The 24,414-nt window shown below is 52.8% G+C and overlaps 9 protein-coding genes and 1 non-coding gene across 10 annotated transcripts; 4 read left to right on the forward strand and 6 right to left on the reverse strand.

Annotated features, from left to right (window-relative positions):
• Positions 1–2,892: 2,892 nt before the first annotated feature.
• QC761_709210 (uncharacterized protein) lies at positions 2,893–5,969 on the reverse strand. The gene is made up of 6 exons (XM_062882471.1): positions 5,406–5,969; positions 4,870–5,100; positions 4,489–4,808; positions 4,357–4,409; positions 3,601–4,299; positions 2,893–3,542 (listed from the first exon to the last, which is right to left on the reverse strand). Exons 2-6 carry the CDS (start codon positions 5,018–5,020, stop codon positions 2,975–2,977), a joined length of 1,791 nt encoding a protein of 596 aa, XP_062728518.1. The 5' UTR covers positions 5,021–5,100; positions 5,406–5,969; the 3' UTR covers positions 2,893–2,974.
• A 255-nt stretch (positions 5,970–6,224) lies between these two features.
• Positions 6,225–9,152, reverse strand: CWC22 (pre-mRNA-splicing factor cwc22; the record flags this gene model as incomplete). Its single annotated transcript, XM_062882472.1, has 1 exon — positions 6,225–9,152. One exon carries the CDS (start codon positions 9,150–9,152, stop codon positions 6,225–6,227), a length of 2,928 nt encoding a protein of 975 aa, XP_062728519.1.
• Positions 9,153–9,451: 299 nt separating this feature from the next.
• dpm2 (Dolichol phosphate-mannose biosynthesis regulatory protein) lies at positions 9,452–10,407 on the forward strand. Its single transcript, XM_062882473.1, has 3 exons — positions 9,452–9,615; positions 9,683–9,763; positions 9,850–10,407. The coding sequence occupies exons 1-3, from the start codon at positions 9,613–9,615 to the stop codon at positions 10,045–10,047; spliced, it is 282 nt and encodes a 93-aa protein (XP_062728520.1). The 5' UTR covers positions 9,452–9,612; the 3' UTR covers positions 10,048–10,407.
• Positions 10,408–10,542: 135 nt separating this feature from the next.
• Positions 10,543–10,634, forward strand: QC761_0109330. Its single transcript has one exon. It is a non-coding gene; the product is annotated as a tRNA-Phe (tRNA).
• A 528-nt stretch (positions 10,635–11,162) lies between these two features.
• Positions 11,163–15,862, reverse strand: QC761_709240 (uncharacterized protein). Its single transcript, XM_062882474.1, has 3 exons — positions 14,782–15,862; positions 14,586–14,664; positions 11,163–14,472 (listed from the first exon to the last, which is right to left on the reverse strand). The coding sequence occupies exons 1-3, from the start codon at positions 14,786–14,788 to the stop codon at positions 11,196–11,198; spliced, it is 3,363 nt and encodes a 1,120-aa protein (XP_062728521.1). The 5' UTR covers positions 14,789–15,862; the 3' UTR covers positions 11,163–11,195.
• Positions 15,863–16,279: 417 nt separating this feature from the next.
• On the reverse strand, positions 16,280–17,233 carry QC761_709245 (uncharacterized protein). Its single transcript, XM_062882475.1, has 2 exons — positions 17,035–17,233; positions 16,280–16,976 (listed from the first exon to the last, which is right to left on the reverse strand). The coding sequence occupies exons 1-2, from the start codon at positions 17,195–17,197 to the stop codon at positions 16,666–16,668; spliced, it is 474 nt and encodes a 157-aa protein (XP_062728522.1). The 5' UTR covers positions 17,198–17,233; the 3' UTR covers positions 16,280–16,665.
• A 226-nt stretch (positions 17,234–17,459) lies between these two features.
• Positions 17,460–18,173, forward strand: QC761_709246 (uncharacterized protein; the record flags this gene model as incomplete). The annotated part of the gene is made up of 3 exons (XM_062882476.1): positions 17,460–17,615; positions 17,645–17,835; positions 17,870–18,173. The coding sequence occupies 3 exons, from the start codon at positions 17,460–17,462 to the stop codon at positions 18,171–18,173; spliced, it is 651 nt and encodes a 216-aa protein (XP_062728523.1).
• Positions 18,174–18,523: 350 nt separating this feature from the next.
• On the reverse strand, positions 18,524–21,504 carry YKU80 (ATP-dependent DNA helicase yku80). Its single transcript, XM_062882477.1, has 4 exons — positions 20,772–21,504; positions 19,734–20,717; positions 18,998–19,682; positions 18,524–18,943 (listed from the first exon to the last, which is right to left on the reverse strand). Exons 1-4 carry the CDS (start codon positions 21,266–21,268, stop codon positions 18,932–18,934), a joined length of 2,178 nt encoding a protein of 725 aa, XP_062728524.1. The 5' UTR covers positions 21,269–21,504; the 3' UTR covers positions 18,524–18,931.
• An 85-nt stretch (positions 21,505–21,589) lies between these two features.
• QC761_709260 (uncharacterized protein) lies at positions 21,590–22,907 on the forward strand. The gene is made up of 3 exons (XM_062882478.1): positions 21,590–21,717; positions 21,783–22,117; positions 22,186–22,907. Exons 1-3 carry the CDS (start codon positions 21,680–21,682, stop codon positions 22,350–22,352), a joined length of 540 nt encoding a protein of 179 aa, XP_062728525.1. The 5' UTR covers positions 21,590–21,679; the 3' UTR covers positions 22,353–22,907.
• Positions 22,908–23,012: 105 nt separating this feature from the next.
• QC761_709265 (uncharacterized protein) lies at positions 23,013–23,825 on the reverse strand (the record flags this gene model as incomplete). Its single annotated transcript, XM_062882479.1, has 1 exon — positions 23,013–23,825. One exon carries the CDS (start codon positions 23,823–23,825, stop codon positions 23,013–23,015), a length of 813 nt encoding a protein of 270 aa, XP_062728526.1.
• Positions 23,826–24,414: the final 589 nt, after the last annotated feature.

A 24,414-nucleotide genomic window follows, 5' to 3' on the forward strand; every position in this document is an offset into this window, starting at 1 on the left:
TGCGCCCTGTCCCCCTAACAAACCCTAACAGCACTACTTTGCCGCCAAGGACAGCCAAGATGACGCCAAGGCTTGGTATTTGCGAGGAATCCCTTGGCGTCCGTTTGTTGCCTCCCTCCACGAGAGTCACACGCTTTACGCTTTGCCCACATCTCCAGCACTTATGCAACCCCAACCCCTGACAGCTGCCATCTTCGATCGCGATAACTGGCAAGGAAGTTCATCGTTCCACTCCGGCAGCTGTGTTGTTGCGGGTCATCCATGTTGGGCATCATTCTTAATTCTGGATGGGCGATTGTTTTGTTTTTGCGGCTGCTTGCCGATTGATAACGCTATCAAGCCACTTCTGATCACAACAGCACCGCTGCACACAAAAGCAGCTGCCAAGGCCAAGAGATCACCCCTCCGCGTGCCAAGCCCTTGGCGACCCCGACTTTCTTTGATACCGTTTTGCCTGGGCGATTACCATCAGTTTGGGTCAACAAGAGCCAACCTGCGCGCTGCTTTCTCGAAGCGAGCAGAAAACGTTGGTTTCAAAGCGGCGGTTCAGCGTCCGCTATACTAAAAAAACCAGGAAAAAAAAAACAATAACCCGCTGCCTGAGCTGCGTGCCAAACAGCACGTGCTACACCATCTCCACGTTTGGCGTCCGTTATGTTGAGCGACCCCGCGCATTGGGTCCCCATCCCAGGCGAGATGAAGTGGGGAGAGAGGTGAGTTGCACCCCACAGCCTTGTTGATTGGATCACTCAACCTCAACCAGACTTTTGCGCTCCTGAGGGGTTCTGAGGATTATCAACAACTCCTTTCCAGTCACTTTGATTTTGCCGGCAGAGACAGACGTCTCCAATTATCGAACACGGCACACGCTCCGTCAAAGCAACCACATCGCACACCTACTAAACATCATCTTTGATCTTGGCGATTCTCCTCGGCAGCTTGGACTTCCTTCTTGGCAACTCTTGGTCTCTCTACCGCTCGCCGAGCCATGCCCAGCAATTGCCCAGCAATTGCCCAGACGTGCCCAGCCACGCCGAGGATGCCGAGAGGGGGTTCGCAATTCTTGGCTGGATTTCCTACGGTCTGCTGCCCCCTTTCCTCCCCCCTTTCACCCGCATCGGTTGCGCGGTTGATTTTTCCAAGATTGCCCAAGCTATTTTTCTCTCTGGTTCAAAACCTCCTACGGGGCCAAGATATCCGTGGCCTTCTCTGCGGATTCCTTGACTTCTTGGGTCCTCTCAGGATCCCGGGACAAGCGGTGGCCCGTTTCCTCGTGGGATTCTCTTGGAAAGCTTGGTATCAACAATGAAAGGTGAGATGACGTCGGGTGTAGTGTAACAATAACATCAACAATTCGATCAACGACAACAGATGGAGGTGAGGATATCGACATCGACGACCACGTCCAACCACCATTGCTGTTGTCACCAGGGATTTCACGCCCCCGCTTATTTTCCCCAGTGAAGTTCTTTGCAATCAAGAAAAATGGGCCAGAAAGATATCTCGATGCATGTAAACAAATCCGCGCATAAATCCCACGTGTGAACATCCGAATCGCTATCACAAGCCGAAAAAACATCAACACGTGCTCGCCGACACCGGTTGGCTGATCCGAAATCAGAGCAAGGCTATCCCAGAGATACTCAGTCTCGACATTGAGGTAGGGATGTCGACAACATTGTCTTGAAATCGACAATGAATTCATTAATACCTGCGCAGTCTAGACTCTAGGTCATTCGTTTACTCAAGGGAGTTCCTGGCTTGGGGTTGAAGACATGGCGGGTTACCCTAGGTACCTCCTGGTTCATCTTCCTAGGTATACAGGATTGGTAACAAGACCATCGATCATTCATTATTTTAAGTCTGTAGGGAGAGGTAGAATGCACAATGAAGATCACTTGGGCGCGATCTTTTTGTCATCGGACACAGCTAGGATATCCCGTTCAAGCACTATCTTCCTCAAAACCTACTCAAGATCTCAGACAGCCAACGCACCATGCCCAGATGATTTCCCTCACCTGTGTGTGGTTACTCCTACCTTCCTGTAAATGAATCAAGGAAATATATGTGCAGTCAGCATACCCAGAAGTTGAGAGACGTCATTCCTCTCGGTGCAGCCGAAGTCTTGCTGAGCTTGAAGCCGAGTGTCAGGACTGAAAAAGCCAGGAGAGTAGGTGCATTACTTTTCCATCGCCCCATCACCCTCTCCCCAATACCCTCTCCCCAAAGCTACCCACCTGAACGAAATTCCCACAAGCTTATCACCCAACATAAAGCCTACGTACCTATCTCTGGAGAACACCTGCTGCTAACCACCCACCCCCAACATCTTAACCCCCCCGCCCCTTTTCCTCATGATATACACCTCCAAACATCCTCCGACAGATTTATTCCCCATAGCTACCTGCAATTATTACCCGGTTGTTATCTGATCGTACGAGCTTCACTGCCAACCACTGCTTCAAGGTAGACAAGCTCGGCCGAGATAATAAACACCTACCCACTGCCATCTTCTTGCAATATAGTGCTTGGAAGCGGTTGTAAACAATCCTGGTAGGTAATTCGGAAAAGTGTTTTGAAAGTCATGATGGATAGGCGTTCAAGTCTCGACTACCTAGACATGCAAGGACCATCAAGTGAACCTGTTTCTATTTTGCAGGAACTCTGCCATCAATGCTATTTTCAAGAGACCTCCCACAATCGGTAGTGGGTGTGATACTATCTTCAGCAGGCCTTTTGCACCGTAGGAGATCATCGAATCGAGTCCCGAGGCGTATAGTGACACCCATGAGACGGCAAAAAGGCTTCAGTTGACCTGGCCCCTAATTAAGAAAAGCCCTATTAATTGCAAGACACGCCATCAAAATCACAAACGCGCATACTGGCGCAAGATTTCTCAATCAAGTATGCAACTGGCTGGCTGTTTCGCATTGCGCTTCTCCCTCCGAGAGCTGAAAACGGGTATACTCCCTATCTAAGCATGCAATGTCTCTTTCCCCCTCTGCCAATCATCAACCCACCCGCTCTGCACCGGCGCATAAGTCGAAAAATTCATCTCAAACTGCGCAGGTCTAACCGGGCGACCACCGTCAGAATCCTCACCACCACTCGTCCAACCCTCCTTCTCAACCAGCTCGGCAAAAGGAACATGATGCTGAGCAATCCGAGGCACCTGGACGCCCTCTCTGCGAGCTCTTCTCAAACTCTCCTCACGCTGCTTGGCCGCCAAACCGATCATGGCCTGCAAGGTGTAAACGGCGTCATTGCCAGCATTGTGCAGGTTCTTCGTCTGGATCCCCAAGAACTCGCAGACAGTGCTCACGCTGGGCTGCTTGTTGCTGCGGACGGCATACTGGTACATATGCTTGGTGTCGATAATCTCGAGAACGTTCTGGGCCTTGTAGATGTTGTACTTGATCGCCTCGAGAAACTTGATATCAGAACCAGATTCGTGGAAGACCAGCACAACCGGGTAAGGGCTGTTGTCAATGATGGTTTCCATGGTCTCGGGCACATGTTTACCCTGAACAACCTCGGTTTCACTATTCGCGCTGTTAGGGTGTTCCTCGTTTGTGATTAAAGAGAGTGAGCAGAAGTTACCCAAAGTCAAAGTTCTCAGGGCAACCCTTGACGTATTTTTTGTTCTGAGCCCAAGTGTACTCCGCTACCCAGAAGTGGCGAGCTTCAATGGCCTCGAACCAACTCTGGCCGTTTTCACCTGGGGCCATGTCCTTGAGATTGGGTGTGTCCAGAATGGCGACGCCAACCTCGGTGATGATGTTCGGATTTTTCTCCCAGGCTTCAACATCGATACACACAAACCTCACCGCGGAGGGCTGGGCAGTGGCTTCAGCTGTCTTGTGCTCGCGGAGACCAAGGTAGCACTGTGTGCGCTTCAATTCGTGACCCCAAGCAAGGTGGGCTTCAAAGCGCTTGTACGCGTTCTTCTTGGCCTTTTCAGTCTTCTTGTGGGAATTGGAAATCATCTTCAAGACAGAGATGAGCTTCGCCTGCCCCTCCTCGGTTCCTTGCTGGATATCGTCCTCGGGCTTCGGGCGGGGAACAAGACCACAGAGGTCCTTGAATTGATCGGCACTGTGGGTGCGGCCAAGAAAACGAGGTCGAGGCGTGTTGCCATCACCAAAAACCAGTCTGAACTTGGCTTCGTTCTTGCCGGGGGGGATGGTAAGGTTGATTTCCAACCGAGCATTGATCGTGTCCAACATATGCTGGAACTGGTAGGTGGGCACAAACAGGCCAGGCTTGGGATGGATCGTCTTGGGCTGGTGAAGGTAATAACTATTGTCAAATCTGTCAGCCCCCGTCGATTTGCCATCCCACAAGATCAAAACTTACATATCCCAGACCCGGTTCTTGTGAAGTCCTTCGATGGTAAACATTTCCTTGGCCTACACTCGTTACTCAATCAAACACGGTCAAGTGATGATGAAAATCCCAACTTACACGCTCCCCATTGCGTTTGCCAACAAACATCTCGGGATAACCGCGGACCATCTTCCACGAAACAAACTCGGTGCCCTCCGGAGAGAGATCGCCTCTCTCGAGACCCGTCTCCTTCCACATCAGGCCTTCCTTCTCAAGTTTCTCGGGGTTGAGCTTAAATTCGGGCATGTCCTCAAGAATGGCTCTCGCCTTGCTGGTCTTGTCCTTTTTGATCAGTTGCGAGGCAATCTCCAGGTTGAGCCGGTGCGGTGAGGTGGAGTCCTTGACCTCAAGATTCCTAATATTGAAGATCATGCCACCAGTCGAGTCATCAGAATCGTACTGATCGTAGTCATAAGTCATCTCTGTTTGAGTAAAAACCATCAGTATAACCTTTCAGCCACATCAAGATAAAGGTTTGCTCACGCTCGATCGTCTCCTCATCCACACTCCGCCAGAAAGAAGGGTCGATGCCCTTGAACAAATCGGGCTCGCCAGTGGCGGCCACCAACTGCTCAATGAAGGCCTCGTCGGCCTCGCGCTCCTCGGCAGGAAACATGTTGTTGGTGGACATCATGTACCTGTCCACGGGATCCTTGGTCTTCCCCTCGTTCACCGAGGAAATGTCGCTCTCCGACGTGGTCCAGTCCTCAAACTCTGGCTCACTGGTCAGCAAAAAGATCCCGTCAAACTCTGGCTCGCTCGCGGACAGCCTCACCGGCTGGAACCGGACAAGCCGGGAGCGCAGGCGACTCTCTGTCGCCGGCACGCGCGGGATCTCTCGTCCCAGCGCTTCTCCGCGCCGCGGCCGCTAACGCGGCGTTTTCTTGGGCTCGCTCGCCCGTGAGGGCGGCGGCCCGCGCAAACCAGGGGGTGCCAAAAGAAAAGTCCATCTTTGGCAAATTTCTTTGCCAAATTGCTCGTCGGTCTCTAGGAAAAAGAGAAAAGAGGGAAGAGCTTACCAGTCGTGGGTCTGCGCTGCAAATACTCGCAGCCTGGATTTCGTAGGGACGGCGACTAAGCGGCGAGGGCAATGATGTCGTCGATGACGGGGGTGGGTGCTCAAGACTAAGCAAGCCTGGTGCTTGATGATGTCGTCGTGGACGAGGGGTAGGTGGGTGGCAGACGACGACTAATCGCTTAGTCGTTCCTCAAAGTCGGTTGTGCCAGGGAGAGAGTTCTCGGGAAGGAAGGAAGCAAGGAGCGCAGTGAATGTGGGTGGAAAAGGAGACAAAACTGGGCACAAGAGCAAGCAAACGGACAAACACTTGGTAGAATACAGCATGAGAGTCAAAGACAAGCAAAACCATGGGTTAGACTGACATGAAATTGTTCCCTTCACATGTTTCGGGCGAGATTGTTTACCTTCAAGAGAGTTGGTCAAGGGGTGATGTTGAAAGTAAATATGAGGCTCATTCCTTAGTATGACTGGGCATGCATTGGTGGAGCCCAACGGCCTGCATGGCTCACCCAGGCTCACCATCGCTGTCTGCTGGAAGCACACCAGGCATCCAAGCCAATTATTCTGGTGCACAAAACAGTTCTCATGTACAATATTGACCAGTAACTCTGCCTGTCGTGTTACCTCAAAAACTAAGGCCATGGGGGGAACCTCAGGCAAGTATTGCAAAGGGTTTCCCAAGAGAGCGAACATGAGTGCTCAAAGAATGTGATGAAAGTCATCCTCAGAATCCCAGTGCTATTTTCAATGCTTTAAACTATCTCTACCCCCCAGCACTCTCGCTCCCAAAATCTGCAATTTACAATCTCCCCTTTGATTATTAAACCCTCCCCCTCTTCGCCACCGGCGACCTAGACCTTGATCTCGAACTGCTGTAATACCTCCTCTTGTTCCCATAACCCCCAACAGACCTCGACCTCGACCTTGAAGGCGACCGTCTCCTCACATCCCCATCCCGACTCCTAGGCGGATGCCCTAGAGGTGAGGGCGAGCGCGTATACCGCATTTGCTTCCTAGCAGGAGGAGAACCCCGAGTGTTACTCCGGCTTCTACTAACAGAGTAAGAATCATCTCTCCTCCGCTTGACAGCCGTGGACCGATCAGCAACTGGAGAGCCAGATCTCGAATACGACATGCTGCGCGTACGGCTGCGGCTGCGGCCACGGCGGGGTGGCGGTGAAAAGCTCCTATCCCTGGCATTCCCCCCAGGACTCCGAGCCCGTGGCGGAGGGGACTGTGACCAGCTCCTACTACGACTTCTGCTCATGCTGCGGTCCCTGCTAAGGCTCCGGCTGTCGCGGCGGCCAGCACGTGGTGGGGGAGAACGAGAAATAGATCGTCTGGGAGAAACGGAACGAGAATAGCTGCGGCTTCTGCTACGGCTGTAAGAATCGTCCCTCGCCCAACGAGGCGGAGTGCGAGACAGAGACCGGCCCCTGCTGATGGCCTTGCGCGGTGGTGTCCGAGAACGAGACCGAGAAGAGTAAGACGAATAAGATGAGTAGCTGGACACTGACTCCGAGTCTGAGTCTGCAGTTGGTGCCGGCAGCGCTGGTTTCGGCATGTTCTGCAGGAACTCTCTCATCTCGTCGGTGAGGTAGCCCATCTTGATCGAAGTGAAGTAGTTGATCGAGAAGCGAATGTTGCGCGGTTCGTCGTGCGGGAATAGGCCCCCCAGGCTCGGCTTCAAGATGTCCTCCGACAACCTCGTCTTGAGCTTGACAGTGCCCATATTCTCCTGCAAGTCCTCAAACAGAATCTTGATGAAAATACGGCTCGCCGACGTCGTCTCCTCCTCGTTCAGGTGAATGATCGAAAGAACATGCCACCCAATCGAATCCGACGACAACAAATGCCCAAAGAACCTCGCGATATTCCTCAGTTTGTTCGTCTCGTACCGATGAATTGTCGTATAGTACTTCATAAACGACTCCTCAAACAGCTCCATCCACATCCGATTCAGCCTCGCAAACCTCTCTCCCAGCAACCCCATAAACTTGAGATACACCTTCTCCTGCGCGCATGACTCCACGATCATGGACACCAACTCGGGCTCCTGTCCCACCGGCAACCTCAACTTCATCAGCTTATGCGCCGCCTCCTCCGGATCCGCACTCGACTGAATGCTCAGGTAAATCGTCCTCCGCAAGTTGACCAAATCAGCATTGCTCTGATCCTTGATCTCCATCGCCTTTGTCTCCTCCTCCTCCTCTTCCTCACTATCACTCTCCTCACTCCCGCTCCCATCCTCATCCTCACTCCCGCTCTCCTCTCCCAAAATCTGCGCCTTCAACTTCTTATACCCGGCCTCATTCGCCTCCCAATCCGGATCAAACTTGAAAATATTCAGCGTATCCTCCGTCTTGATATCCTCATCCAGCCCAATCTTGTGCGTGATCTGATCCTCCTCCTCCACCAGGTCCAACTCCTCCTTGATCACCGGATTGTCCTTGTACTTGTCCTTCCTGACCTGAAACAGCACCTCGATCATGTACTGCGTCCTCTTGTCGATATCAGCCTCGTGCAAGATGCGCCTAAACTCATCAAACACGGCGTGCGCCATCGTAGGCGACATCTCCTCCAGAAACAACCCCACCTCCCTCATCAACCCAACCGCAATCTCCACGCTGTCGTCCGTCGGCTTCCGCAGCAACAGCAGCAGCATCTGCGCCGCGAGGTTCTCGTGAACAACTTGATTGTTGACCAAATGCGCAATAAACATGGTACTCGACAAGCAAACCGCCTTGTCATTCCTCTTGAAAGCCTTCCGGAACCGCATAATCAGCCTCTTCACCAACAACTCCCCAACCTGCGGCAGCTTCGTGTTGCAAATGGCAGCCAGACAAGCGTAAATAGGAGTAAACGGCAAACTAGCATGCTGCGCCTTGAGCAGACTCTGACAAAACAACCCTCTGCCCCTGATCAAATTCTCATTGAACAGCTCGGGAACCACAAACTTGATATTCGCCGTGTTGACCTTGTTGACCAAGCCATTGATCGACTTCTTCAACGCTTCCCAAGCCATGCGTTGATACTCCTTGCTCGTCTTGTCCGTAATAGCAGCCTGCAAAGCCCGCAGCTTCTGCGGTGGCAAATACACACCCTGACTGCGAAGGTTGAGCAGCTTCTGGTATTCAGCCCTCATATCCTCAAGCTTTTCCTCTTCCGTCTTCGCCGGCGGCGCAGGAGGAGGGGGGGTGCGGTCTCTCTTGGCCGGCGCAACAGGAACAGGGCGGTACCGATCCGGCCCATCGCGGCGAGGGGGTGGGGAATGTCTTCTCGGAGGCGGCGACCGGCCATGATGTCTCGAAGGGGGGCTCCGATCCCTAATCGGATAGCGGCGCTCATCATCTCTGTCCATCGGCGAAAAAGACCGTCGGTCCCGTGGAGAGAAGGATCGGTTTCTGCGCGCTGGAGATTGACGGCGGGAATGGGCCGGCGTCGGGGATCTCTGAGGGGAAGCATCGCGTGAGTGCACCTCCCCATTCTCCATCGGTGATCTGGATCTAGACCTCTCCTCATGGCGGTGCTCTCCCGACTCTCTGGACGGCGACCTCTCATCAACTCCATCTCTCCTCGGCGTCGGCGATCGTCCTCGAGAATCCTGTGACATCTCCCTTTCTCTCCTCGGCGTCGGCGATTTTGATTTCGACACCGATCTCGATCTTGACCTCGACTGGCGTGGACTAGGCGACCTCTCAACCTGTCGCGTAATCGAGGCGCTCTCCTCCCTCTCCGGTGTCGCCATCGTCTTTTCTTTTTCCCACACGCGTGTTTTCCAATGATTTGTCCCTGATAAACTCTCGCGCGCCAATTATTTTCTCAGTTTCGCAGAAAAGCGATGTCGATTTGACAATTCGTTGCCGATGGAAAGTTTAACAAGGCTGTGTTTGCAACAGTTTCCGTCCTCAAGCGCAACCTGCACCTACAGTTGCACTAACCGTTGGCCCCACTTTTTACTTTTCTCTTCTTGCCTGCCGGGAAGCTCCCCCCCCCCCAGAAAACGCGAACCCCTGACGCGCCACTGGCCAGGCCACCGTGGAACTGAGCTTCAGCGTTGCTGTCCCGAACTTTGCGACAACCACCAACCATCCACACCACCACCACTTGCCTCGTCCACCACCGTCAACAACCTTGACGATTTAACGTTTAATTCAATTCAATTCACTCCTTTACACCCCTTATTTATTTATTTTCCCAATCTCACAATGGTCTGTCTTCCTCCCCATCCCCCCCTTTGCCACCACCCGCCCTATCTAACACTGATTAATCTTCCAGCTCGACAAACTCACCGGCCTCGCCATGCTAGCAGCAGCCTCCGCCGTCTTCCTCTACTACACAATCTGGACTCTTCTTATGGTACTTCCTTCATTCCCCTCCTTCTCCCCTTTTCCTCTTTACCCCCCTCACCCAGACCCATGACTAATAATCCAAAAACGCAACAGCCCTTCGTAGACTCCGACCACCCCCTCCAAAACTTCTTCCCCCCCCGCGTCTGGGCTATCCGTCTCCCCGTCATCCTCGTCCTCCTCGGCTCCGCCGTCGTCGGCTCCTTCCTCTCCATCGTCATGATCAGGTCCAACCGCAAAAAGGCCCTCAAGGCCGCCAAGGCGGCCGAGGAGGCGGCCAAGAAGAAGTCTTGAATCAAACACTACGCTATATGTTTTGTATTGTTGGAGGAGGAGGAGGAGGAGGAGGCCATTATCACTGTGAAGAGTTGATTTAGCCCAGGGTGGCAGGCAGTTCGTGAGAAAAGGAAGGGATCTATCTATCCATAATACACCACAACCATATTGTTGGGACAACAACAACAACAACAACAGCAACAGCAACAAGTGGGAAATAACGAGACAGAGAGAAAGTGAAAAAAAAAAAGGAAAAAAGACTAATAAAATACCTTGCCTACTCTTGCTCCTCCAACAGAAGAGCAAGATCAAAACACACCAAGAGCCACATATTGTCTCATATTAACCAATGCAATTTGTCGGCCATTATATCAAAAACCATGTCAATACTCACTCTCTCGTACAAAGCTGCTGGGATATCCCATCCATCACCGCCCTCTTCCCCAACTCCACTACTATACCTCCGTGCTCCCCACACCACTACCAAAAATCTCCAAAAGAATAGAGGCTGAGTGCGGTTTATGTGGATCGAACACATGACCTTCAGATTATAAATTACCAAAGTTGACTTCAGTCTGACGCTCTCCCAACTGAGCTAAACCCGCTACTTGTTGATGCATCAGCACCTCAATATCACAGTCCATATCGGCCTTTCCTTATCCCTTTCCCTTTCCTCCCTTCACCACATAATCACTTTCATATTGGAACCCAAAAAGATTTGTCAAACACCATCCTTTTTTATTGAGGATCAATGTCCAACTAAAAAAAAAAAAAAAAAAATTTCCGACTACTCACTTTCATCCTCGTTTTCATCGGGACAAAAACTACCTACTTGATTGGTGTTTGTCGGTTTCTGGTTGTTGTTGTTATCATGCCCACCCTCCACTCGCCGTCACTCCTCAGTAACAGGCCCCTATTCCAAACCCAACCCATAACCCCCAAAGCCTGACCCCTCTGTCCGAAATAGACACAAAAGCCAAACCTACCCAAACGCCCAACCCCCAAGAGTAGAGTTAGTAGTAGTTATTGATGTTTAATCCAACACACAAAAGCAACACAAACCCGGTCTCAACTCCCGCATGTTGCTGCCGCTGCTGACCCATCTATAAAATCCCTTTCCTCCCCCCGCCTCCCCTCCCAAAATAAAAACTCCTCGCTTCATTTGCTCAAACCCGCTGATCAGCAAAATCCAACACCTCGCAATCATCCTCAAAAAACCCGTCCTCGCCATTCCCCGAACCACCTGCTCCCCGTCTGCGTCTTGTGGTAATCACGATCTGCGTGTCGTCATCCCCGCGGAAAAGGACCCTTTCCATCGCCGAGGCGGGCAATGCACGCGAGGCTTCGAGGTCAATGTTGAATGACTCGTCCTCTGGCAGATGGGGCAGACCGAGATCGATCTTGGTGGCGCTGATCGGCAGGCCAAACACCCAGGTATCATCGGCGTCGTTCTCATCAGCGGCAGCAGCCTCATCAGCAGCAGCAGCCTCCTCAACAGGGGGCGGAGTCGCACGAGCGGCTTTGCCCTTCTTCTTGCGCGGTGCTGATGATTCTGTCTGAGTGTCCTCCAACTGAGTCTCGGCCAAAATGGATGTGATCTCCAAGGACTTGGGTTTGGAGGAGGACATCATCTCATACAAGGCGATGCGTCTGTCGGTGTGGAAAGGCTGGTACGGGGCGCTGGACTCAATCTCGGCCTGGGGAATAGACGACTCAACGCCGCCATACCGGGCCCGCAAGCTAGGCTTGGTCTGGTTCAGCACCAGAGTGTTGTTGAAGGGGTCCAGGTCCCGCTCGGAGAAATCCAAATACTCATCGGGATCCAAAATGCGCTTCACCGCTGGAGCTATGGAGTCGTCAGGCAGCAACGGGAGCTGATGATCTGTGTACCTAGAGAGCCGCTGTCCCCGCTTGCCGTGGGCACCAGACCTCTTGCTCTGGAATACTCTGACCTGACCCCCTCCCAAGACAGAGAGAGAGCGGTCACGCTTGGCGACCCAGGCTACGCAACCGGGCTCGGGGAGCACGGAAGAGTTTGGCAATGAAACTCTGTTGTCTCCGGTGTGTCTGAGCTGGCTGATTGCGTTTCCAGTCTTGCCCAGGGAGTGGCTGATGCCGTGAACAATCACCTTGCCACCATGAGCAGCATATTCTGCAGCACCTGCAAAGGCTGGGGTGTTCGAGTTGCTCCGACGCTGGCGATTGATCAGCGGGCGGGCGGCTTCCCGGACAGAGCTCAAGGCGTTCGTTGCCATCGAAACAGCCGAAGTCGAGCCTTCTGGAACAGCAGCTTTGGTCTCCTCGGGAAGTCGGCGACGCGGAGGCGGCCAGGAAAAGGCACCCGACGGAAGATCCAAAAGGTGAACGGTGCCGCGCTCAGTGACCATGGCAGCACGCTCACCATGGGGCTGGGTCCAGGCCAGTTCAACAATACGAGCAACCGTCATACGCGAGAACTGGGCAACTTGACGCACACGTGGACCTCCGACAGGTGAGCCAGTAGCCTGGAGAGGCGATGACTTGGTGTTCTGAACCCGCATCAAATCCCACACCGTCTGGACGTCGCCCTTGCTGCTCGCGCTGAACAGGAAAAGCCCTGAAGGTGATAGTGAGAGGAAGCTGCACCCATGAGGAATGGTGAACGTAGTGACGGGATGGAGGTTGCTGGATGGCCCAAGACTATCAATGTCCAAAACAGACACAAGACCTGGCTCTTTGGAGACAGGTGGCGTCACAGCACCATGTGTGGGAGGGAACTGAGGTGGTGAGGCGCCCAGGCCCCAGTTCTGAGGGGCCTGTGTTGGTGACCTCGGTGTCTGGGAAGGCTGGGGGTTCCAGTAATTGTTCCAAGCCTGTAAGCCCTGCTTCCCAACCCACTTCGCACCTTGAATCAGCTCTTGCGTGGCGTCGCGCATGAGCTTGTTGACCACGCTCTCGGAAAGCGGCAGGTCGAGATCCGCATTCGCCTGGGGCAGCTGAGGGGGAGTCACGGACGTCAACCCAGGGGCGCGGCCGTGAATGAGAACGGGAACCGAAGCACGCAGTGCTATCTGTGAGGACGGCGTAGCAGGACAGTATGCCATCCATCTGGAACTGACGCTGACGATGGCAACCTGAGGTCTCGGTCGTGGTGGAACTGGTGACCGGCCTCGCTCGTTTTCTTGGCCAGGCTCTCCTTTGAGCGGCTGCTGGAGAGTCGTCCAAACCTTGCCGTGGCATCTGAAGTGCAGCGGCTGATCAGCGACGACGGGTGCCTGCCGATAGATCCAGCATTCTCCGGTAACTCCCGACGACACCACAATACTGCCGCCTTCCGCATGAATGTGGAAGGCACCGGTGGGAGGAGGTGCCTTGAATGCTGCGCTTGTGATGGGCATCTTGAGGGGCACCTTTGGCGCCTCGAGAAGAACGCTCACCGGGCGGCCTGTCTTGAGAGAGTAGACCTCTACAGAGGTGTAATAAGATTCGGCAAATCCGGGCGCCGGGCGACTGCCCGTGACGCTCTCTCTCGAGGACGGGTCAGGGCTCGTGATGTTGGTCATGGCCTCCGATCTTTCGGCAGAAACCGCATCATAATCGCCTTCCACATTGATAGCGGGAGCAGGCGCGGGCAGGTTCGGCCCATGAATAACGACTGCGACCAACGGGAAAAGATCCGACTCATGCGGCATCCAGGGAAGGATTTTGGCATGGTAGACGCCGCCACGCAGCCCTTTCAGGTTAGCAACAGTCTCGACCTCCCGTTTTCCAACGGTGAGGATCTCGAGGCCACCTTCATAGCCGGCAAGGACGACATTGGACTTGCTGCTGGCAGGGTCGGTATTCGGCAAAGGAAGGGTGTCGAATCCACAATAGTAGCCCTTTTCTCCCGCCTTCATCCCGGAATGCGACTGTGAGTCAAGGTCGATTTCGGGGGCACCGTAGAAATGAGCCTGGGGCTGATGAGGCAAAGGCGGATTCGAAACAGCTCTATGGGCGTAGTTGGAATGCATGGAGCCGCGCCTGGCTGCCGCGATCGATCCAAGATGGCTGTGGGTGTCTGGAGGCGAATAATAGTTGTTGTCCACGTGGAAGCTCAAGGGACGTCTTCCTGCAAGCGGGGGAGAGGCCGAAGGCGGGTGATAGCCCACCGAGGGTCTCGGCGAGGACCAGCCTGACGGGATGCCGCGGGGATCTTCATAGGAGGAAGGCGCCGTCGGCGGAGACTCGCCGACTAAGCTGATGAGGTTTCCCGGGGAACCGGCCATGCCTGCGGAGATCCCCCGAGTCCATTCCCTGGTGTTCAACGAGGTGCTCGTCGCATATGATGCCGTCGAGGCAGCATCCAAGAGGGGCGACGCAACTGGGTTCTCGTTGGACGAGACACTAGCTGGTTTGATCTCTGGAGAGATCACAGGTGAGGCACTGGATGATCCTTTAGTGGTGCCGGTGCCATTCCCATTACTGATGTAATTAAAGTGGTCAGCCTTGTAGGTCCTTAGATTCCCGAATCGCTCCTTTTCCAGCTTCCTGTGTCCAGGCTCTTGCTCTTCTTTACCAGGGTAGAGGGAACCCACGTGAACTTGGCACCTTGTTTTGTCACCGCTGCGACCACTCCGCCGCCTTCTTTGCCATTCTTCCGGTCTTTCTTGGAGACTTTTGGATGCGCCCAGTTAGCTTGCGCTCTGTAGAACAACACAGGGGGGTTCAGGGGTATTTGAGAGCATGGGCAGAATGCAAGCCAATACCATCAGGGCATGACAAAACACAGACCTGGCATGAATGGCGACCCAGAAGTCAAGCGAGCAGTTATACCGCTCGCGTAACGAGATAGCTGACACCCCTCAACGCTTGGACGAAGAAGGTGCCGGCCGAAGGGTAATTAAGGTATATCAGCAGTAAAGCGAACAGTATGTATTCAAGTAAAGGCACCGGCGGTAGTCTCGATATCTGTTCGGTCGTTGCTGACAAGTGTATGTACGCGTGCAACAGGGAGTTGCGATCGAAGTATGACAGGTGCTTCGGGGTGACTCTTTGTGTGTTGGTTGTAGTGTAGATGCGCGCTCGGGCTGTCTAGACTATCAACGGCTCAACGATGGCGTAGGCGCCTCGGTCGGTCGGAGTGTCGGTCGTAGAGGAGAGGGACAAAGAAAGGAGCGGAAGATCCCAGAGAGAGGCGCTGTCCAACACAGGAAGCGTGTGAGGTCTTCTGACACGGGCGAAACAAAAAGCCAGCCTTTTTCTATAAGTATTACGATAAGGTAGAGAGGTAGTATGCAGCATGCAGTGGGGTGTATTATCAAGAGACTAGTAAAGGAAGAGGGAATAACAGAAGAAGACTAGAAAGAGAGAAGAAGGTTGTGGTGGTGGTTCTGGTTGGTGTTGATGTTGGTATCTAGTGTTGTATGAAAGGAGAAAGAAGAAGAGATGCAAGACGATGGATGGAATAACCGTCCTAGCTATGGTGTGTGGTACGGATAGCCAGTGCTGGATGAACTGGCCGTGCCTGGATAGATGGACTGGACCAGCCGTGACTCGACGGGGAGCGAAGACGGCCACAGCCAACTGGGGTCAAGGTTGACAGACGGCGCTCCTGTGAATGCCGGGTGCAGCACAAGGGCCTAGGAAAGGGGGGGAGGGGGGGTGTGTGGCTCGTGGTTCGGTCCCTTGCGCGGGCTGGTGGGGTTCTGCAGCAAGGGAAATCCACTCCATGCTGGGGTACTTCAGCCCTGACGGGAATAGCGCCAATGAACCCCAAGATAAGCATGGGATAAGCCCAGCGCTACCACGCTATCAGCCAGAAGCCCAGCAAATGGCGGGGTTTATCTTGTACGCGCTCTGCGGTCCGAGACGGTATTTGTGCAGTGCCGCCTCACTTGTGAATTCCCAGAGAAAGGGCGGGTGTCATATGTGTCAAGCAAATACACCACGTGAGAGCTGGAAAGTGTCGGGTTATTTTGAGGTGTGTGTCCAAGCAGTGCCGGCAGCCCCGTTTGATTCCGGGCCTCCAGTCCTTGCCTAGGTACATACGTCATTCCATAATGCCCGTGGTCAAGGTCATCCATCATGCATTCAGGGCTCGGATTGGAGCACTGTACCGTAATGACGGATGAGAGGACTGGTGACTTGGTCAAGTGCAAAAACTGGAAATCGGTAACAATAACCGTTACCTATGTCAACCCGGCATTGTTGTTTCAACCATCAAGCAAGTGGTGATCCCCCCGATGCCGCATGAGTCGACCAAGTACCCTCTTGGTCACCCCGCCTTTCGCCCAGTGCATTCCCCCTCTGACTCCACCTGCGACTCACCGCAGCACGTCATATCTTATCAGTTGAGTTCGTCCATAACGACTACATTCCTCCCAAATGACCGACGATGCACCTGCCAGTCGGGTTCATCTCAAGAATCATCTCTCTCACTCAGACTCTGTCTTCTGCCAGATTCCATCTGCATACACCATAGGTTTACTAAGCCACCACCCTTACACCGACAAGCCAATACTTGCGTGGAAAGGTGGAGAAGCCAGAAGCAGGGCCACATGAACAACTCCGAGTTGGAGAGAGAGGCGGTGGAGTTTGGAGTCTGCCCCAACAAGTCATCCACGTTGTCCCGATCCTCTATACGATATGCTGAGAAGTCAACCTCGTCAGACTGTCTCAACTCTGCAGCCAAACTCTATACCTCGCCCACTTCCACTTCTCGGCTCCTCCAGACTCGCTTTCCCAGTCTTGTCGAACCAACGTGCCCTGCGCCGCCCAATCCACCACCTTTTGCTCGGTTTCAGGCCCTTCGCCAGAGACCACCTCCAAAGTAACCTTTCCGCTGAACATGACCTCAACCTCGTCCTCTCCTTGTTCCCTTTTGAACTTTGTAAATGCATCAGAAGCAGCGGCGTAGAAGTTGCTGAAATCGTGGTGCTTTCTTGACCTTACATCCTTCCACATGCCGTGTCTCAGCTCCCGTAGCTCTGGAAGTCCATTTAGCCTATGTCTTCCAACATATGTATGCAGGGAGGCATTGCTCACCTTCCCGACCTCTCGCAACCTTCTTGCCCATGGTGACTTCGGCATCTTCAGTGAAGCAGTCGAGCCAGGGCTCATACATTCGTTTGGGGTCGTCCGATATGGCGAAGAAGTAGAAGATAAAACTCGGGATTTCAATCCCCGGCTTGCGAGTAATTGGATTCATGTTGCTTTGGTTTTGTTTTGTTTGTGTACAGTTAAAAGAAGAGAGAGAAGAGCAATCCGTTAGGTTGCAAGACCAAACCTCTGAGAAAGTGACGCAATTAACCCTGATGACCCATACTTAACCCTGAGAAAGACATGTACCCCCCCCTGCCTCATGTACACAAACCAAGCCTTCTTTGAGAATCATATCTTCTCCCCCTTTCTCACACAGACATCTAACTCTCTCCCTCATCCTGCAACATAATCCCACTGGTCAGATCAAAATGGGCAACAGAGACAAAGACAGCATCAACAAGTTCGTCACCGATTTCCTCGCCCAGTCCAGCAACCTCACCGGTAGCGCAAGATGGTTCACGTACTTTGACACCCACCCCACAGATCTAGAAACCGGAAACAGCGGCCTATGGGACTTCAAGGATGTAAGCCATCGCTTGGAAAAGTTCATAAGAGACAAGTACGGAACTCGTGGCACCGAGCTACGGATAACTGGTGGTTGGATCTACGCTTCAAGACGCAACCGGACGTACCATTCCGCTACAGGATTGCCTCTCGAGAATACCACTCCCTGTCCCCCATCTTCATGACCGGCGACGGGAAGCCCAACGCCGAGGTCATGTTCCACGGCAAGATCCACCTCACGTTTGGCAGTCCATATTGCCCTACAGACAAGAAGGATGATTCAGAACCAGACTATTATCTTGAGAGGGGATGCCTACAATCTCCCGACGGAGGACTATCATTCAGAGAGGGAGTCTATACCAGAGAGACCCAAAAGGTACGACTTTACTGTTTGGGGCAGGTTGGTCCGACGAGCTGGGGAAAACGAGATACTAAACGACCGGGAGACGGACCAAACCGGGGAAGACAAGCGAGTAAAACGCGAGAGTGATGATGATGATGATGATGATGATGATGGTATGGTTCTGCTCTCAACTTGTGGAAATGGGAAGCGTTCAAGTCCTGGGAGTATGACATGACCGACGAGAAGTTGGGGGTCAGGCTCGATGATGAAGATTACCAGTTTCGAAGAAGATGGCCTCGAGGGGAGAAACACTAGCTGTAGAAGATAGGCAATATAATTGTAATATAAAAATGAAAAAAAAAAATGGAAATATCGCGTGTAATATCGTATCATGCTCCCCTCCCATTTCGCGCGACTCCCACTCTACATGAAGGCAGAAGCAAGACACAGTATATATACCATTCCAACCACACACCTTCCAACAGCTCTAATATCCTTGCCAGGGCGCCCTTGTGATCAGGTCAAATGGTAAGGATACTGGAGCTGTCAACCCCTCCCCCCCCCCCGCCGGGGGCTTGCAACCGATGTCCCCCGAGTTCGATTCGAAGTAAAACCACCGAGGTGTTCGTAACCGGCCACCTCCTTCTGGGTTTGACCGGTGAGTTTTTCGACTTTTTTTCACGACCACACTCTATACAACAGAATGCTGGCAAGCAGGATGAAGAACAACTTGGACATGTGACTGCTAGCTAACTAAGGTTTTCCCAGTGCCCAAAGTTTACACGTACCTCAATCATTTTAGACCCCTCTGCCCTCTGAAATAATTGCTACCTTCAGATTCTGCAATATTCAGGTTGTGTTTGCAACAAAGAGGGCGAGTAATTTCACACTCGACCAAAAACTCCTCGCTCACCGAAACTGCCTAGACCAGATCCCATCGATCTTCCACAAATAAATATCATTACAACATCATGCCTCCATGCTCACCAATTCTCACTTCGCAAACTATTCCAATGTTAGCCCAAATCCTCATTCAGGATGGAAAATCCGTGTACTCACAGCCTTAGCCTCCTCCTCGGTCACATCCGAAACATCCAGCTCCTCCTTCGTGATGAGCCCCAGTCCACCACCCACAATATGCTTATACCACATCTCCCTCCGGTCACCATCCAGCTCACCACTCAGCAAGCTCTTCTTCAGCGCTCTCAGAAGCTTGTTGTACAGCATTGGCATCTCGAACCCAAGCAACTCCTCCCTCATAACTCCCAAATTCTCAGCAGCCCGCGAGTAAAACACATCAGCAAAGCTGTCCTTGATGAGCTTCCGAACAATCTCGCCCATTTGCTTGACTGCCTTCTCGATCGTCTCGTCGTCCTCAGCTGCGGCGAGCATCTGCTTGAACTCGGGAATAGCGTTTTCTGAAGAGATGGCAGCGCGCTTGGGTTGACCGCCAAGGAGGGAGTCAACGTCAAGGCCGGAGAGGGGCTTGACGGCGTCTTTCTTGCCGAAGCGACCTTTGGCCTTTTCGGGAACCTTCTTGAGTTCTGCGGCATCGATCAGGTTGCCGATTTCGTGCTTGGCTTTCTCGAGGAGCTTCTTTGGAGGCTTGGAGTACCTCAACAGAATCTCGGCTGGTTGCCCGATGGGCGAGTCTGGGTCAACAGCCCGGGCTCGGATGGCCTGGTTCATCCGGTGGATGATTGGGTTGTACACCTCGTCTACGGGTGCATAGTCTACTGGTTTTCTGTTGCGACATGTTAGTAGACTGCCGGGATACATGGAGCAAAAAGCATACCCATCCTCATCAACATCATAGTTCGACAAATCCATTGCGTCAACAAAGTCGCTCACAGCGTCCTTCAAATCATCGTTTGGCAACAGTCGATGCTCCTTGAGCACACTCCCAGACACGGTAAGCACCTTGTCCAAGGGCGGGAATTGGTAACTTCGGATATCCTCGGCAAAGGGCAGAGGTACATCGTAAAGGCACTCAAACTCATCCTCAAGACCAGTGTTGGGCTTGAGAAGAAGAATCTGAACTGCAGCCTCATCCTTTTGCACATATCTGGCAACAGCATACGAGTCAGCCTCGTAGAGAGCATGAATGAATGCCGAAAGTCCCAATTCGGCCTCCTCATTCATTTTCTGGGGCACAATCAGACCCGTTTCGCCCATGTTGATAAAGGGATTGTAACTGTCAAAGGGGATGAACCCGATGATGGTGAATGACTTTTTGGTCGAGTACTTTGTGATGGACAGGTCGGACTCGCCAAACGGAACCACCGTGCGGCCATACTGGTAGCCCTTTGCAAGCTCTTCAAAATCAACATCTCTCTTGCCTCCTGGGGCGTCGGGATCGTTGACCTTGTAGGTGCGCATTTGCTTGACACCGGAGAACTCGGCTCCGCCCATCTCAAAATCCCCATCTTCGTCTTTGTAGGTCTGTGATTGACTGAATCCGTTATTGTTGCTGACCACGACGGTGCTTGCTGATGGCGCGGAAGCGCGTTTGGTCTTGTAGTAACGCTCCACGTGGAAGCTGATGGCGCTAGGATATTTGTCTGGGTCTCCGAGGGTCAAAGGCCCATCATAGGCCTTGAATGGTCGTACTGGCTTGATCCGAGGTATTGACAGCTCATCCACGGCCTGTTGCATGGTGCCGAATACGCCGTCATTGCACTTTTCCACCAGTTGCTGAAGTGCCTTCTCGTTGTTTTTCTTGTTAGTAGACTTGTCTTCTTCCTTAAAGCCGTAGTCAGCGTCGTCAAAATCGATACCACTAAAAGAATATCAGTCTGGCGCTGTCTCTTGTCGTCAGGAAACAGAAACATACATCACAATCAGTTCAGCTTTGAACTCGTTGAATACCGCAGCGATGTGGTCCAGCTCTTCATCATCAATGCTCGACTCGCCATTGGTGACAAGGATTACCCTCCGCTTGATCTTGTGCTTTGGATTGTAGTTCTCAAGCATCTTCAGTGCCACCACAATAGCGGAAACCGGATCGGCACCATAGCTCCTGGACGGCTGGACCTTGGAGCGCAATTCTCTGAGCTCCGTCATGCTCATGGGGCCGATGGGCTGTAACACAGAGATGTTATCGTAGCCCTCGAGCTTATCTTTATCCGCGAGTTCGTTCTCTGTCTCATCGGTGTTGAAGCCAACGAAACCTATGGTCCACGTCTTCCTGCTTGCCGCGACGGTATCTGAAATCTTGTCCCAAACATAGCGCATACCAAAATCGAGATCAGATTCGACGCGGCCGTTATGGCAATCAGCCATTGACTCGCCTAGGTCGACGACGTAGACTGTGGATTCCTTGTCGGCCATTCTGTGTGTTTTTGCTCATCAACTGGAGTGAAAATGGAAGAATTGAGACGAATTTCAATGTCAGGTGTTCGAATAAATGGTCGTTGACACGATCTCCAGGCAGCATCGCCAAAGGACCCACGCGCCTTGATCTGGGTCTGGGATGGCAGCTGCTGCCTTCCCTCTCGCGCGTGGGCACATGTCTTCGCGTCACCCAGCATTTAAACCCTCGTGCCTGCAACAAAAAGACGCACGGGCCATGACCCCAACCACCAGCTTCTCCACAAAGGCCAACAGCCAAGTGCACGCTTGAGCTGCACAATGATTGATTGATAAGATCATGCCCCTCACAGAGAGTCTTGACCTCAGCTGTCTGTATCTCCTTAGCAGTTTCCTTCCTATCCTTACAACCAAAACCTCACAACTTTCAAAATGGGCTTCTTCTCCCCCGCCCCGTACCACATCATCAGGTACCACCACTCCTCCCCACCACTTCACCACATACATCACCCTCAACTAACCCCCCCCCTCTCAGCTACGGCTTCCTCCTCGGCACAACCTTCTTCCACACCTTCGTAGGCGGCATCGTCTCCTTCCGCGTCCTCCCCCGCCCCCAGTTCTCCTCCCTCATGTCCTCCCTCTTCCCAATCTACTTCACAATCCAAACCGCCCTCCCCCTCGTCCTAGCAATCACCTACCCCGCCAGCCAAAACCCCTTCGGCATCACCGGAGGCATCACCGGCTTCCTTCACTCCTCCAACCGCTACTCCACCTTCGTCCCCGTCACCGCCACCTTTGTGTCCGCCCTCGCCAACCTCGCCTTCGTCGGTCCTCTCACGACCAAGGTCATGGATGAGAGGAAGCTCCAGGGTATGTGTACTCCATGCCTACAATTACATATATCACTCGGTAATTATTAATGCCACAAAAAAAAACAGAAAAGAAAGACGGCAAAAAATCCTGGGACTCCCCTCCCCACTCGCAAGAAATGCAAGCCCTCAACAAGCAATTCGGCATCCTCCACGGCGTGTCCAGCTTCCTGAACCTAGGCACCTTTATCGGAAGCCTTGTTTACGGCGTTACCCTGTCCAAGAGACTCTCTTAAAACCAATCCCCAACCTACCAGCAAGTACCTTGCTCCCCACCCGAGTTCAAAGCGCATAGTTCGTCTCAGGTCCAACGTCTCAAGTCAAGGTCAAGGTCTCTTCCCACAAACACACACACACACACACACGCAAAGCACAAAGTCACATGGCAGCAAGCATTACGAATGACAAATTTGGTTTATCACACCATGTTTTTTATCATGTGTTTCTGCTCTGTAGGTTGGTTATACAACATACACATTTACAGAGAAAAACAAAGCCCCATCCCTTTACACGCCCAAACCCAGATATCTCGAAACAAAATGACAAATTAACGCCCGCTATAGAATGCCCTTTTTCTCTCAGGAGACAGTGAAAGAAAAAAAGCAAAATACCACAAATCCCGCCGCTTGTTGTGTGTTGTGGTATTAATAGACCCGCCAATTTTCCGTGTCAACGATCCAACGCAAATATCCCATCCCATTCATCTACCCATCCATCCAGTTTCAGAATCCAGTTGCGGCGGCGGGCTTTGCAACCCATTCATCCATCCATCCATCTACCCACCCACCCAAATCTCGATCCAGTAGTTTCCAGGTTTCGCAACCTCTCTATCCAATCTCTTCTTTTCTTTTTCTTTTTCTTTTTCTTTTCCTTTTTGCCCTTCAAACGATGATTGATCACAACCCACTAGCCAAAGCCCTCAACTCCCTCTTCACCTCCTCCATCTCCCTCCTCCTCTTCTCGGCATCCTCCTGCACCTTTCTCCTCTCCCTCTCCTCCTCTTGCTGATCAACCAGCTTTTGCTTCTCCACCCACTGCGTCAGCGTCCACCGGCCTGGCTTCCTGGCCAGGAGCTCCTCCACGCTCAACTCGGCGGCCGGCTTGGGGAATTGGGTAGAGAGGGGGTCGACTCTGATTTGCTTGCGGCCCGGGACGGGGGGTTGGATGTGAATTATGGGGGTTGTGGCTGTCCTCTTTGGTGCAGCGGGGGGAGTGGCGGTAGGAATGGCGAGGGAGGTGGTTGAGCCGCAATTGTGGCATTGGGTGAGGGTAGCAGCAGGCTTGAGGTTGTTGTTGTTGTTGTTGTTGTTGTTGTTGTTGTTGTTGTTGTTGTCGGTGGGGGTGGGAGGGGTGGTGACGGAGGGAAAGTAGCTGTCTGTTGAGGTGGCGGGGGAGGAGGAGAGGGTTGGTGGGGTGGCAGCGGTGGTGGTGGCGGCGGTGGTGGTGTCCGACATGGCGGAGGGGGTGGTGGTGGTGGACATTGCGGTGTTGGTTGAGGTAGAGGATGTTTTTCGGTAGAGGGATGACCAGAAGCTTGAGGAAGTAGGGGAGCTGGGTCTGCTTAGTCTTCTGCTGGTTGGTCGGCTGTTGCTGCTGCTTTCCTTCTTGTTGCCGCTGTCGTTGTCTGTCGAAGAAGAAGAGGAAATCAAGAATTGGAACGGGTTGCGGAAGGAGAACCGGTTGGGGTTTGAGGACGAGGAGGCTGCCATTTTGAAAGAATGTGAAGAGATGAGCTGCTCTTTAAAAAGGTCGGTGGGTTGATGGGTAGGATGAATTGGGTTTCTGTTGCTCCAAAAAGTGAAAATCGTCGGTCCCTTTGTGGGGTTTTTGGGCTGGTCGCGAAGCTTAAGATAAGCCTTTTCCTCCTTGCTGGCTGTCACCGGATTCCCCCCTGACTCTTTTCAGGGTCTTTCCCTGGGCAAGAGAGCAAACGGCCGAGTGAAGCTTGATTCAACTTTGTGCTCTTTGCAGGCGCTACTAACTCGGCTGGTTCCACAACAGAACAAAACGTGGAAAGAAGCGGTGCCTGCGAAGGGAGCCGGTGAAGACAGGCGGGGAAGTTGGTAGGTCTCGAGGGCTTGGTGACTTTGCTGGTCGCGGATGGGATGAACGGTTGTGGCGGGAGCTACTGGCGGGCAACTGTGCTCGAGTCGTAAACACCGTCGGATTTGAGCTCGGAGGGTGATGGAGGTGGTTTGATGTCAAAAAGCTTGAGGTGCTCAGATGACAAGGTGGGATGAATAATAAGTGAATATGTTTGCTTTGTGACTCGAAAGACGAGATATTATTCACTGAGAG

This window comes from Podospora bellae-mahoneyi, chromosome 7 (genome assembly GCF_035222275.1).
Source record: "Podospora bellae-mahoneyi strain CBS 112042 chromosome 7, whole genome shotgun sequence".
NCBI classification, from domain to species: domain Eukaryota; kingdom Fungi; phylum Ascomycota; class Sordariomycetes; order Sordariales; family Podosporaceae; genus Podospora; species Podospora bellae-mahoneyi.

Excerpts from the sequence above, each read along its gene's own strand:
- QC761_709210 (XM_062882471.1), bottom strand. The coding sequence starts at position 5,020 with ATGATGTCCACCAACAACATGTTTCCTGCCGAGGAGCGCGAGGCCGAC. Across the intron at positions 4,300-4,356 it reads AAGAACCGGGTCTGGGATAT|TTATTACCTTCACCAGCCCA; the intron begins GTAAGTTTTGAT and ends ATTTGACAATAG. Across the intron at positions 3,543-3,600 it reads CCTGAGAACTTTGACTTTGG|TGAAACCGAGGTTGTTCAGG; the intron begins GTAACTTCTGCT and ends CAGCGCGAATAG.
- dpm2 (XM_062882473.1), top strand. Across the intron at positions 9,764-9,849 it reads CAATCTGGACTCTTCTTATG|CCCTTCGTAGACTCCGACCA; the intron begins GTACTTCCTTCA and ends AAAACGCAACAG.
- QC761_709240 (XM_062882474.1), bottom strand. Across the intron at positions 14,473-14,585 it reads AAACAAGGTGCCAAGTTCAC|TAATGGGAATGGCACCGGCA; the intron begins GTGGGTTCCCTC and ends TAATTACATCAG.
- QC761_709245 (XM_062882475.1), bottom strand. The coding sequence starts at position 17,197 with ATGAATCCAATTACTCGCAAGCCGGGGATTGAAATCCCGAGTTTTATC. Across the intron at positions 16,977-17,034 it reads GGTTGCGAGAGGTCGGGAAG|AGCTACGGGAGCTGAGACAC; the intron begins GTGAGCAATGCC and ends ATGGACTTCCAG.
- YKU80 (XM_062882477.1), bottom strand. The coding sequence starts at position 21,268 with ATGGCCGACAAGGAATCCACAGTCTACGTCGTCGACCTAGGCGAGTCA. Across the intron at positions 20,718-20,771 it reads AAAGCTGAACTGATTGTGAT|TGGTATCGATTTTGACGACG; the intron begins GTATGTTTCTGT and ends ATATTCTTTTAG. Across the intron at positions 19,683-19,733 it reads TATGATGTTGATGAGGATGG|AAAACCAGTAGACTATGCAC; the intron begins GTATGCTTTTTG and ends ATGTCGCAACAG.
- QC761_709260 (XM_062882478.1), top strand. The coding sequence starts at position 21,680 with ATGGGCTTCTTCTCCCCCGCCCCGTACCACATCATCAG. Across the intron at positions 21,718-21,782 it reads GCCCCGTACCACATCATCAG|CTACGGCTTCCTCCTCGGCA; the intron begins GTACCACCACTC and ends CCCCCCTCTCAG. Across the intron at positions 22,118-22,185 it reads GGATGAGAGGAAGCTCCAGG|AAAAGAAAGACGGCAAAAAA; the intron begins GTATGTGTACTC and ends AAAAAAAAACAG.